The 13,748-nt window shown below is 42.1% G+C and overlaps 1 protein-coding gene across 3 annotated transcripts; it reads left to right on the forward strand.

The window, feature by feature from the left end:
• The first annotated feature begins 1,626 nt into the window (after positions 1-1,626).
• On the forward strand, positions 1,627-13,187 carry itfg2 (integrin alpha FG-GAP repeat containing 2). Of its 3 annotated transcripts, XM_020714154.3 has the most exons (13): positions 1,627-1,760; positions 1,858-2,000; positions 2,458-2,553; positions 2,619-2,660; positions 2,734-2,911; positions 3,455-3,594; positions 6,142-6,290; positions 6,360-6,454; positions 6,723-6,776; positions 7,082-7,173; positions 7,651-7,768; positions 9,569-9,742; positions 12,286-13,187. In XM_020714154.3, the coding sequence occupies exons 2-13, from the start codon at positions 1,902-1,904 to the stop codon at positions 12,351-12,353; spliced, it is 1,305 nt and encodes a 434-aa protein (XP_020569813.1). In that variant the 5' UTR covers positions 1,627-1,760; positions 1,858-1,901; the 3' UTR covers positions 12,354-13,187. The 3 variants fall into 3 exon arrangements, with proteins under 3 accessions (XP_020569813.1, XP_078797931.1, XP_020569814.1); XM_078941805.1 differs by lacking the exon at positions 1,858-2,000 and having other exon boundaries at positions 1,664-1,760; XM_020714155.3 differs by lacking the exons at positions 1,627-1,760; positions 1,858-2,000 and adding an exon at positions 2,240-2,373.
• Positions 13,188-13,748: the final 561 nt, after the last annotated feature.

Here is a 13,748-nt window from a genome sequence, read left to right on the forward strand (position 1 = left end):
GCTGCTTTCACAGCAAACGCAATTGGCGCTACAAATTCTCGTCAGTCGCCCCAACTGTTCACTGCTTGCTGCTTGTCCAAAAAGGTGTTGATAGCTTGATGCCCCAGCCGCGCGTGGGAGGAGCTACTACCAAAGGTTATTAACCTGATGGCTACATGGAATGGTGTACAACTCATGAAAGACACCGATGATGTTTAGAGATCATGTCTGGGTACGTGAGATAGAGACTCTCTCCGTAACGTCAGCTTCACTCCTGCTGTGTCTGTCATCACTGTCACACTGCCGTTATGTAGAGTTTGCGCATTGCCCATGAATGAAAATTGGTCATACATCAATATGTGGGGAAAATTGAAAAAAGTTAAAGGTTCTTTACATTAAATTTTCACGAATTTCACGAATTAATTAAATCCGGTTATTTGCGTTAGCTTCATGAATGAACATCAATGGAAACTAAAGAACATTTTATTCTTTTTTTTGTGCTTAAGTGTCACATAAAACTGAACAAACAAAGACAAACGATTGTGTACATTGCATCTAAAGCATTGACTGTATATGAGAACGGCAAGAGCTTAGATGAAATCCACCAATAATCTAATTAACAAGACTAGTCTAGTTTAGTGCACGAGACAGTTTAGCTCGTGCTGGTTTGCGGTGCCTTCCGTCCGTGAAACCAGGGTTTGAATCCTGTTCCCTGCTATGCTTCTGTGCCGGTCCCAAGCCCGGATAAATTGAGAGGGTTGTGTCAGGAAGGGCATCCGGCGTAAAACATTGCCAAGTTCACAATACGACTCATCCTCAAAAGAGGATGTTTCGCTGTGGCGACCCCTGATGGGAAAAGCCAAAAGAGAAAGAAGTCTAGTTAAGTGCAAATCTTTATTAGCCAATGTTGCTCCAAATTTGACTCTTCTACAGTAAATTTGGCGCCTATCAAGTTTTCATTTTGCACACACATTCCTTTATCCATGGAGAATTTTTCTTCTTCTTCTTCTTTCTAAACTGGACGCTGATGTTTCTTCCTTTGATCTTTTTTCCATTTTTCACAACTTTGAATAGACTCTTTCGGTCTGTCAAACACCCAGAGTTAAGAGGAGTGAGATGATGGAAACAAATTTAATGCAGACTCGTTTTATTTTTGTCTCCTTCACTTTTTATAAAATCAAGGAAACTCAATAAAGAAGATTCATTTTATGGATGACAACTATTTTATATTAGGAAGCAGCTGTTAGTTTGTTGCGGTGATCGTAAGTCCCTCTCCCGCCTCTCTACCTGTTCACACCTTCTGCCCCGCGTGAACTCCCACCGCACGTGCTCCTCCGGTGTATTCCAAACAGACAGCGCAAAATGGTTTAGCCTGAAATGGGTCTACATTTCTTGTTACTCTTTCTTACGTTGTGATACGAGCCCCTACATATAATTTCATAGGGATTTTATATACTTTAATAAGCAAAACTGCTGTTTAAAACAACTTTGCGCTAATAATAACAACAAATTAAAGTTGAATAGAATTGCAAATGTGGCAGTATCAATTATCGCATAAAAACAGAAAATTATATATGATCTCTAATCATGTAATCATTTGTAAAGTTCAGATTGTGGGGAAATCGTTTTCGCCTTGTTTTACTGTAACTTTGCGTTTAGCGAGCTTCCGTAGTTTTTGAGGTCACGTGATTTTGTTTACAGGAAGCCGCTAGCAACCATGTGCTAATCTCTGCCTGGCAGCGTCTTTAAATGAACAAAACAGAAAAATACTTGACGTACATGTTAGTATACAATCAAATCAGCGCCTGAATCTCTTCTTTACTGTGACTTTAGGTTTGGATGAGGATTTTAAACAAAAAAAAAAATCGATTTGTTTAGTGTTTTTACAGCTAGTCGGAACCTGAAACCCGAACACATCACACATGATGCGGTCCTTAAACTTTGTCCACCGAATCAGTCTGGACTTCACCGGAACCATTTTCCCTCATGCGATCTGTTTGGGAGACGCAGATAACGACTCGGTAATCCGGATTAACGGGCTTCACGGGTTTGCTTTATAAAATCTGCAGTTATTTTCAAAATCTGGACCGCAGAATATTTCAAAAACATTCACCTAAAAACTCAGTTTAGATTAATTTAAATAGTTTTCTTGTTTGATTTAAAAAAGTTTTCTTTCAGTTTCTAGTTTTTTTATTTGTTCAGTTTAAATCTATAGTTATTTGATTGATTTAAATTAACAGCCTAAAGTGGTTTTAAATGGACCAGAACCAGCAGTTTGGCTGTGAAACCTGGTTAGGCGTTATTTTGGTGACGTAGGCAGATTTAAATTTCGCTTTTATTTTACATTTGAGCAGAATCCTTACAGATTAATTTAAATATGAAACTTTTTTTCAGGTAAAGATGTTGTGCAGCTGTTAAATGTCCAGAATCCAGAGGATTCTTGGATTCAAATCTCTTTTCTGTGTCCGTTCTCTGCAGCTGAACGAGCTGGTCATTGGAGACAACAGTGGAAAACTGCTGGTCTACAAGAACGATGACTCCAAGCCGTGGATCACCAGAACCTGCGTGGGCATGGTCAGTACAGAACCACACTGCTCCTTACTCACGCTTCTCCTGTGTAACACGTCTCAATCTTCCAGCTGACTTGCGTTGCCATTGGAGACGTCTGCAACAGGGGGAAGGTGAGGAAAGCGAACAGAGGCGGGCTGATGTCGCGCAGGTTTAGGTTTGACCAACGCTTCCTGTTCCTGTCAGAACCTGGTGGTTGCCATGACCGCAGAAGGATGGTTTCACCTGTTCGACCTGACCGCCGCCTCTGTCGGTAAATCGGATTCCTCCAGCCAACACGAGTTCCTGTCATCTGATGAGCAGAGGCCGTTCTTCACCCAGCACATCCCAGCCAACACCAAAGTCATCCTCATCAGCGACATCGGTGCGGCTCTGCCATCTGTGGCCCGTTTGCCCCGCTCAAACTCACCTGTTTTCATGTCATCAGGGTGTCATGGTGACCTCATTCAGGTGTGTTTCAGCAGGACGTCCATGCAGGACGCTGGCTCAGAACGCTATTAGGTTTGTTTTTGATCGCTGACGACCATAGAGCGTACCTAAGAACCCGACCGAGTCCAGAAAGTCTTTTACTTCCGGTTCCAACCAAATGAAGTCATTTCAGTCGCCATTTTTTCACAATGCGGACGCCGCCACGTTGAACCCAAATGACGTCAGTAAGCAGCAACTGGTCCAAGTTGGTCTGAGTCATAATTTCTATGGGAACCACTCTCTCCAATCTGTCAATCAAACATTTTAAATGTTGGACGTGGGGCCCAGCAGGCTCCACCTACTTTTATTGAGACATCTGATTGTTCAGTTTATAGGTTGAACTTCTTGGAGCCAGCGGGTACTTCCTGTTGGAACGCCAGGGGGGGAGTGGTCACTTAGTCCAGTTTCCAAGTACAGTCAATGCTCACACCGTGTGCAGATGGAGACGGGCGCTGTGAGCTGGTGGTGGGTTACACAGACCGAGTGGTGCGAGCTTTCCGATGGGAGGAGCCATCCGACGGCGCAGATGCTGCATCGGGTCAGCTGGTTCTGCTGAAGAAGTGGCTGCTGGAAGCGCAGGTGAGACGGAACCATGTTTAATCATGGCAGAACCATTTACAACCGTGTTTATGTCCTTAAAGTCCCACTCTGATCACCTTTTGATCCATTTCCAAAGCGTTCAGTTGTCTTTAAAATTATACTTGATACGTTTTTAGCCAAAATAAAAAAAAAAAAACGGTTGTTTTTCAGGACATAGTGTCTGCAGAGCAGCAGGAATTACTTATATTTTCCCCCTTAATTGTGGGCGGGACCATTGGTGTGGAGCAAGCTTGCTGTCTTCTAGGTCCTGTTGCTGAAAGCTTTCTGTTTACACTCGCTTCCACTAGCTTACAGCCCCTCACACCCCCAACCTAACATTAGCAGTGAGAAATTCATCACAAATTCTCCTGGTAGTTGTGGGCGGGAAAGCTGATGCTTAGTGACCCTGCTCCTCTTCCCATCATCCATCTGTTTAGGTGCTTACAGCCTCTCACACCTCCTTACCCCCCTATTGGTACCACAAAAATGGTAATATCTGAGCTATCCAGCCGTACAGTTTAGATTCCAGGGGGGTATTCCAGGAAGCATGTTTAAACTAGCCTGACTTTGAGCCTGAACTCTGGCTGAAATCCGCCTGAACTTGTCGGTATGTCGGTTCCAAAAGACTGGGTATGAGTTGGCGTAATTACGCTCAACTTGGGAACCCTGGGTTAATGCACGTGCACATCAAGTACATAAAGACATTCTCAATGGATCGCCGATTTCTGGAGTCCCCATGGAAACGCGTGGAAAAAAAGAAAGCGCTATACTTCGGTGAGACGGAGTCTGAGGTTTTAATGACGGCGTATGAAGATAACACGTCCATCAAAAAAGTAACACGGCTGCATCATCAAAAGAAAGAGTTTCTGCTTGTAGTAGAAGAACAGACAAAGTGAACGCACAAGTTTCTGATCTTATTTCCATTTTCCTTGTGACGCATATATATATATATAACTTATCTAATTTTGCCACCTTAAATTAATTACTTCTATTGGGAACAAATAATTGAGTTAAATTTAATCAACCTAACTCCTAACATCTATAAAACTCAATAATTGTTTATACAACTCAAATGTATGTATTTATCTAACTAAATGTCATATTACTCCAATTCAATTTATATTTTTTCCATCTTAATTAATTATATTTCTTGATCTCTCATATGTCTAAGTATGAGCCGGCAGATATGCTCATTTTTATAACAATAAAAAGGACGGGGGAAAAAAGCACGTTGTGCACAAATTCAGTAAAGAATTTTACACCATTGTCATTATAGTTAAAAGCGGTAGGGGTGCTATTTAAACTCATCATCCTATTCTTTACTCTCACTCATGGTGCAGAGACATAAGCACACTAGGACAAAATAACTCGACAAAACATGGCACAACACAGTAAAACAGCTAAACAACTAAACACATTTGGTCAAAAAGCCACACTTAAACCAAAATCCGTCCAGACAGGCAAAGGAAATGGTATCCCACAATCCTTTGCGGTGCCGATCTGACAGCAGGACCAACGTTACACCTACTTAATTGAATTAATTTGAATGAAAGTAAAATAACTGTCTGAAAACTGCGTGTTATTTTTAAACTGACTTAACAAACAAATGATTTATCTTAACTGAAGCAAATAATTACGTTAGATCAAAGTAAAAAAGTTTATCTTTCCAACATCCATATGTGGTCTTATCACCCTCTCATGGTGAAAAAAGTATTATCTGAGCTTTTTCATCCACTAAATCATCTTCAAATGGACACGCCGTGCTGCTTCACCTCTCTGTAAACAAACTAAGCTTCAACTAAACCTGCTCCCGACCAGGTTATGTTCAGAGCATGAGTTGCCATGGCAACTTGACCTACCCTGAAACATACCTCCATTTCTGGAACCGAAAACTGAAGTTATCAACTTCCTTAGCCTCAAACTTACAGTGGGAGCTAGCATAACCTGCTTTCTGGAATACCCCCCAGCTCACAGGAGGAAAACCGAACACGTATCTGTTTGTCTACAAGTGAAAGCATCAGAATGAAGCGGAGCACGGAGCTTGTGATCCGCCCAGCCTTGTTTCTACGTCACGAATACAATTTTTTTTCAAACAGAGCTTTTTCATCTCCCCCTAAATCACCGATTTGAATAAAGGAATACTCAGGAATGTCATTTTAAGCTTAATTTACTTGATATATGCCCTCCATGATCAGAAAAACTCCACAAGAACATTAATAACACCAAAACCACAATTTTCCTTTACATGGAGCTGCTTATAAACCAAAGGAAATGTTACATAGATGCATACTTTAATGCATTTTGTGTAAAATAAATTGTCACCTTTAGGAAAACTGTCTTTAAACATTTTTGCTGAAGTTTTTAAAAATCTTCATAAAAAATCTGCATTTATTTTTGTGTTTTTGCTTTAGGTTTCATTTTTCCATCAGACTAAAGTTGATGTGAAGTTTTACACGGATGTGAGAATTGAGTGGAACATTAAACAGCAGAAAGACGCTTCCGCACAGCTAAAGCTGAACTAACCGGAGCGGTTCTGGTCCGCTGCAGGTGGACAGTCTGTCGGTGAACCCGGGTCCGGAGGGTCTGCCGGAGCTGATGGTGTCTCAGCCGGGCTGCGGGTACGCCATCCTGCTGTGCACCTGGACCCAGCAGGACTCCACAGAGTCCGAGGACGAGGACCCGGCCTCGCCCGGCAGGTGAGGCTCCACCCGCTCTGGCTTCAACCGGAACCACAGCTGTGCCAATAGAACCTGATTTCCCCACAGCGAGGGCCCGTCCAGAGACGTCCTTCTTCATCTGACCACCGGGCGGATCCACAACAAGAACGTCTCCACCCACCTGATCGGAAACATCAGCAAAGGTGAGGAGCTGCAGAGGAAACACTGTTCTTTAGGAGACAAGTTTTATTTACTAGCCTCCAATCTCAACTTAGAATAAATATTTTTGTCCTAAAACATGAAATTAAAGGTTTCTTTTTCATCAGAAACATTTACTTTTTAGCCAATTTCATTATGGGAAAAATTAAACAAAAATGGTTCAGCCTTGTAAGTTTTTTTTTTCTGTCACATAAATTTTTCTTCCTTAAAAATATTTCAAATCTTTTTTTTTTTCTTCCGTTTTAAAATCAGGTTCAAAGGAGGAATCCTCCAAATGTGGGCTGTTTGCTCTCTGCACTCTGGATGGTAAGTCAGAGACTTTCAGCATCTTTTTGAAAATCTTCTCACAGATAAAATACAATGCAGCTTTCTATCAAAACATAGTAATTAAATACAATTAAAAACATCATCTCAATATAAATCCATAAAAACATTTTCTTTCTAAAACTTAATTCACATTAAAAAATTATTAAAAATTTATGAAAATATTCTGGAAAATGACCAACCTGAGAATCTGTTTGAAGGATTTGATTTTCTGTTTTCCATGTTTTTAAAAACAGTGTTTTGACAATAAAGAGGGAATGTTTGTCTCAAAATTCTCTTTTCTGCAGGAACCTTGAAGCTGATGGACAGCTCGGAGCAGCTGCTTTGGTCGGTTCAGGTGGATCATCAGCTCTTTGCTCTGCAGAAGCTGGACGTCACCGTGAGTTTGGCTCCTCCTCCTTTAGGGGGCGGCGGTCTGAAAATGTTGCTTAACTCTTTTTAGTAAGAACTTGATTTGAAATTTTTCCCTTTTTTCTGTAAAATACACTCATTTTTTATTTTCAAAAGTTAGTCTTTTTGCCAAAAAGACCCACTCAAAAACATGTTCTTGTGGGATTTTCTGATGATAGAGGATGTCAAGAAAGAAAACACACCTCAATATTGTGTTTTCAAATTTTTGTGACATAGAAAACAACACGGAGGGGAAGAGGGGCGGGGTTGGTTCTTGCCAACGGTCCCACCCACAACTCAGAGTTTCTAATAAACTCCTGCTGCTCTGCAGAAACTATGTCCTAGAAGACGGAACAGGGTTTTTTTAACTAAAAAACACACATAATCATGAAAGACCACTGGGAATGTTTTTAAAATGGATCAAAGGAGGATCGGTGTGGGTCTTGAACGTCTGCGGCGTTTGCAGGGAGACGGCAGGGAGGAGGTGGTGGCGTGCGCGTGGGACGGTCAGACCTACATCATCGACCATAACAGAACCGTGGTGCGCTTCCAGTTCGAGGAGAACGTCAACGCTTTCTGTGCCGGTGAGAAAAGAAGGCCGGGTCCCTTCTTTCCCTCCACGTCTTCTTCAGATGCCTCTTTGAATCCCTTTGGACTTTGTTTTATTTTAAATATTTTCTAGAAATTTGGAAAAAAAACTTCAAAAATTATTAATTATTTTCGGGTCACACCGCCTCTTCACATTTCCTTTTACTAAAACATGGCATTAAAAGTCAGAACGTTGTTCTGCTGGATGTCTTAATAAGCAACTGTTTTCTAAAATGTTTAATTCCAGCTTCGGCAGCCAAACTAGTGAGAAGGTCTTTTCTCTGAGCGAAACCTCTTTAGACTTTAGATTTTAACTACCAAATGAACCAAGTTTGATTTATGTTTCTCAGGTTTTTTCAAGTTGGCCTTCAGGGGAAGTTCAGGCTGATTCCACTAGATGGCAGCGTTGAGCTTCAGCCTCTTCCTGCTCTGCTGCGTTTGTGTGAATCTCGCAGCGTTTTGTTGGGTCACAGTTTGTCTTTGTACGGAGCCCGTGTCCTGTCATGGATAAAATAAAAATATCTCTTTCCCACAAATTAATATTCCGTTCCCTCGAAATAATTAATTTGTGCGAACGAAATAATTATTCACGTGATTAGTCATTCATGAACACGGATGTTAGCAATACTTGGATTTACAGCAGATACTTTCAGATTTCTGTCTGTCTGTGTCTCATTACATTGCATTGAAGACATGGAGGATGTATTTATTTTAAAAAGCACCAAAGCATCGGTAATCATGGCTCCATGTCTGCGTTCATTCACATCCCGGTACGCTCTCCATCCTGCGCAAAAGCCGCTTTCAGCAGTAACTTCCGTGTCTTTGTGACCCACATTCATTCAAGAGGGGAAAAATAAAATAAAAAGAATGATCTTTTAATTATTGTCTCAAAAAAAATAAGAAAAATATCAGCGTCACGAAAAAGACGTCCCAGAGAAATGACAAAGTGTCCGGGTGCTCATTATATTTAGGATGCCCAAGCTTGCTGCTTCCCCATACTGCAGTGATTCTCCTGACATAACTCGCTGGAGCTATGAGTTATGTGCTACGTGCTACGAGCTCTTGTCATTCCGGCATTCGGCCAGCTGCGGTATGGGATATTGTCGCATCTCGACCAATCACCGTGGCCCCGTAACTGTGATGCATTCAAATACAACAGGACAAATGATAGGCTTTGTAGCATGTAGCCTACTAGGCTTCGGATGTTAAGCGACTGCTAACGAGTATGTTAATAAAAGACAAGTCCTGCATATTATTATTCCTATTCGACCCTAAACTACAATATCCCATACCGCAGCTGACTGGCAGGTAGACGGCCAGCCAGCTGCCCGAATGCCGGCAAGACAAGCGAAAGAGCTCTGCGGCGAAGCTATGTCCACGATACGGCGAAGCAGCAAGCTTGGGCATCATAGATCTTATGATATTTTTCCTATTTTCCTTGAGGCAATAATAAATTGATCATTCTTGTTTTTCTTTTTCCTTTCTTGAACAAATGTGGGTCATAGAGACACGGAAGTTACCGCTGAAAGCGGCTTTCGCGGCAGGACGGAGAGCATATTCGTGTTTTTGAATGACTTATGACGTGAACAATTATTTCATTCGCACAAATTAAATATTTTGTGGGAGCAAGATATTAATATGTGGGAACGAGATACTTTTTGTTTTATCCATGTCCGTATCTTTGAGCTAACAGATGCGTTGAAAGCTGGCGGAGAACTCCGTCCATGTCTCCTCTGCCTGTTTCAGCAGCAGGCCTCCTTAATGGACCCCCGCCCTCTGTGTCCGTGTGCTTTCAGGTCAGTACACCTGTAAGGAGGGCAAGAACAGCCCCTGTCTGGTTTATGTGAGCTTCAATCAGAAGATCTACATCTACTGGAAGGTGGAGCTGGAGCGCATGGAGTCCACCAACCTGATCCGAGTTCTGGAGGAGACGGCCGACTTCAAGAACCACCTGAAGGCGCTCGGAGTCGGTAAATAGTTAAAACGATGTAACAAGCCCCCTAGTTTTTGGTTTCTAGTTCAACTTGGATTAGATCCATACCCTAAAGTCGGTGGAGGAGGGGCCCTAACCCCGAAGTTTACACCAGCCATGTGACGTAAGTGTGACCCACGTTGTTCACACTGGAAGAGCAGGGAGGGGCTTCTTCTTCTCCTCCTTAACATCTGGATGTTAACGGCTGTGAATTTGGATGAGTCTGGGGGCCAATTTTGGGAAAAAAAGTTGTTTTTCATAACTTTAAGTGTCATTTCTACAGTTGACCAGGCCTCCAGGTGTTTTCCAGTTGTGGTCGGAGGTTGCTGCCCAGATCCTCAACACGTCTAGTAATTGTATCATTTGATAGACTTATTTAGTTCTGACTTAGACTTAGTTCTGTCACAGCTTCTCTGGATTTAGCAGTTTTTGTAAACATCTGCTGTGCAGCATAGCCTCGTTGTAGTTGTTGGAGCTTATTGTTTCGCTTCTCGCCGGTGTGACATAAGCAGCCCACAAAAGCAGCCCAGGAAGAACGCAGCCCTCCCATATGAACACAGCCAAAGAAGCAGCATTGCTGCATTGTGGGTATTTCATATTTATGTTTCAGCTCAAGAAAAGTGGCCTAAAATTATGACCGTCTCCACAGTTGAACTGACGGAGCTACATGGGCGCCGGCGTCACATGGCGTTTCCTGCTGTCATCACTAGTTTTGCTTAGCGAGATGCACCTCGCTACACCTTAAACCTTCTTCCTCCAGAAGATTGAAGCAGCAGCAGGTGTTTGTTCTTAAAAACCTGAGTGATACCAAACATAGTCCAGCAGAGGGCGTTATGAGGCAGAGCTTTAACTACAGGAAGCTACAGTTCCCTGTTTTCCTCTAACTGGAAGATTTGGGGAATTTCAAGTTGATGCTGTTTAAGATCTAAAAGTTGTGACGCTCTTTATGGTGCAGAGATATTATTTATGGTTATTTATTCCACCCAGAGACACAAAGTGCTAAATAAGAAATGAGTTTACATAAACGGTCATTTCACAAGGAAATGTGTATTTTTTTTAAACAAATGTGTTCATCAAGTAATAGGCTAAATGCACAGACGCGGAGTACTTTCAAAATAAAAAGACCAAACCAAACAACAGGTTTGTTCAACTGTAACTCTTGTTAGCGTGAAAATGACTCAACATTGTTCTGGAGCTGAAACCTGCTGATTTTGAGTATTTAGACTAAACAACCAAACAAATGGACACATTTTGATAAAAAAAATGGAAACGTTTGTGGGTTAGAAAGTGAGGCGATACAGAAATGAACCAAAAAATTACAAAAATAAGGAAATTTGTGTGCAACGTAATAATTCTGTCCCGCAGATTTTTTTCATGATTCTTCTTTCGCCTCACAAAATCACAGAAATTTGCCCCCAGCGGGTGAAACCAACAAAAGATGAATGGGGGCCAAAATCTGTCATATCTGAAAATCCACTAATGAAACCAAACCCTACGTGTCAAAGACATACAAAGAAAGTTTTAACATTATTATGGGATGGCCACAGGACCTACAGCTTGGTGGCCATGTGGCAAAGTATCTAATTTGGGGATTTTCACATTTTCGCACAACACGGTCAAAAGAAAATTTTTGTTTTAGCAATCTTGATGAAAGTCTACTACCAAAGTTTTGTTGACCTTTGACCTCTGCCAGCGGCCACCATATTGAATTTCCCCCCCAAAAAATTATATTTAATACCGTCTAAAAATGTAAACTTAGTATCACTTAATCCAGCATCACTAGGAAGATACTTGGGGGAAGAAAAAAGTTGGAATTAGAATTTGTAGATTTTGAACGGCTCTGGCGTGGCGAGCTCGCAAAAGTGGCGTTTCCCTATTGCTGTACTGTACTGGAATATTGTAAAAATATGTAAGATCTGAGATGTCGGCTCAAGCTGAACAAAACGATACAATACCCAATAAGAGCATATTATTAAGAGATACTCAGAGCTGTGATTACAGGTTCACCTACAAAATGTAGCCAGCAAACTAAAATGGTTGCTATGGTGATAAAACTAACTGAAAAGCTGTCATTTTGAAGAAATGTTTTGTTGTTGTTTGTTTTTTAACATAAATTTATCCCATGGAGCTCTGACCAGGGTTGGGGAGGCAGGAATGGGGGATGGAGGGGGTTATCTTACATTTTTATGCAGACTAAAATGCATTTGTTTAAAGTTTTATTTGTTTGACCATTTAATTATTAAAAGATTTATCTTTAATCTTGTCTTGTTGACCCTCAGATTAACCCTTTTTTTGTGCGTTCCTTATTGATAGAAACAAGGAGGATCACATAATCTGGCATTTAAACGTTTGCTTAGTCAATATTTGTTTGTAATCCTTAAAAATGACTTTTATTTTGAAACTTTTTGTTACCATTTAAAAGTTCAAACTCCATTTTCTTCCCATTTCCTGTTATTTCTGGTTCTGTCTTTCCGTCTGGTGACGTTTGCGCTGAAACCCTCACGATCTACAGTCGACAGCCACTTTGTTTTGGCTCCACAGATGCTGAGGATTCAGCCGCAGTGAAGGACCTGGTGGCGTCCGCGCTGTACCATCACGCCTCACAGTGACACGTGCCGACACGCCGCCTTGCTGTAAATAAACTGGGCCTGCCCGTCCTGCCCCCTGCAGAAAGACGAGTCGGGCTGTGGTTTCTGACCTGGCGGTTATCTCATAGCCGCACGCCGCCGCAGTCGTTGGCATTCCGCCCGACTCGGTTGCCGTTAACAAGGCGAGGTGAATGCGTGAGGCACAGAGCAGGGGGACACGCTGAACCGCTGAGGAGGAGCACTTCTTCATCTGCAGGGAAATGACGCTGAAGGCTGAGCAGCAGAGGGCCTGCAGGATTCTGGGAATCCCCCGCTGTTCCTCTGGGGTAGATCCGATAACCACCCGTGTTGTTGCCTCTGTCTCATTCATACAATATTAATGGGAGGGGGTGTTTGTGTGGCTGGAAGCGGGGGTAAGGCTCAGGTGTCCCCGCCGGGACTCCGCCTCTCGTCTGTTGTGTATTTCTGGGCTTTTGAGATGTGAGCAGGTCGAGGTTTCTGCTCTCAACTCAACCACCTGCAAAACCAATGAACCCTCACGAAGCTTCGGTCTGTTTCTGGATCACGACGTTCGTGTCATTGACAGACGGTGAATCCTGGCTGGGGGGTTTTGGAAGGCGGTTCTGAGTTGAAACATTTCAGCGTGAATTTGGATCTTTGAGACGAGCAAAAGCCTTCAGGTCAGTTCTTTAGTGTCACGGCTCCACCTGAGAGATGCTCCAGTCATTCTGCTGAAGGAGCTTCATTAAAAAGAAAAGATTCAACTGAAAAATAGCCTTATGGCTAATTCTGGCACTTTGCAGGCTTGTTTTAATGTGCACTGTCCCTGTTAAATAAATAAATGAAAAAAAAGAACTACTAGTAGTTTAAAGTCCTTTTAATCAGCCGCTTTCACTTCAGGTTCTACTCACCGCCATATGCATCATCAGTAAGCGGTGATTGGCCCGAGTCAGACGGAGTCATCGTTTCTATGGCAACATCTCTCGCCAATCAGAAGGGAGCTTGTTGAAAGGCCACACGGAATCTGTCAGAGGTTTTGATTGCTGGACGTGGGGACCAGCAGGCTCCACCTACTTCTAATGTGGCACCTGATTGGTCAGTTTATAACATGAATGACTTGAACTACAGAAAAAAATCATGGAAAAAATGAGGATTAACAAGAAGATATTTTTCAAAAAGGTATCGGAACATGAAAGGTTATTCAGATAAATAGAGTAACAGCTGTTTATTTCTCTATCGAAGTCTTCGGGGTTTTGCCTTCCAAGCAGGTACTTCCTGTTTGGAACGCTTCTCGGATACAGTTGCTGCTACATTTATTCAACACTTTTCTTTTCTTACTAATTCTGTTATTTCCCTCTCATTTATAACCATTAAGTCGACTCACATTAGATTTAGCTCTGGGTTTGCTGGACATTT

The sequence above is a fragment of the Oryzias latipes genome, chromosome 23 (assembly GCF_053564925.1).
Source record: "Oryzias latipes strain Hd-rR chromosome 23, Olatipes_Hd-rR_3.1".
In the NCBI taxonomy this organism is placed as follows: Eukaryota; Metazoa; Chordata; class Actinopteri; order Beloniformes; family Adrianichthyidae; genus Oryzias; species Oryzias latipes.

What these genes read in the sequence shown, in the direction of transcription:
- itfg2 (XM_020714154.3), top strand. Translation starts at nt 1,902, where the DNA reads ATGATGCGGTCCTTAAACTTTGTCCACCGAATCAGTCTGGACTTCACC. An exon ending in CCAGAACCTGCGTGGGCATG is followed by an intron (nt 2,554 to 2,618) that starts GTCAGTACAGAA and finishes TCAATCTTCCAG; the next exon opens with CTGACTTGCGTTGCCATTGG. An exon ending in ACGTCTGCAACAGGGGGAAG is followed by an intron (nt 2,661 to 2,733) that starts GTGAGGAAAGCG and finishes TGTTCCTGTCAG; the next exon opens with AACCTGGTGGTTGCCATGAC.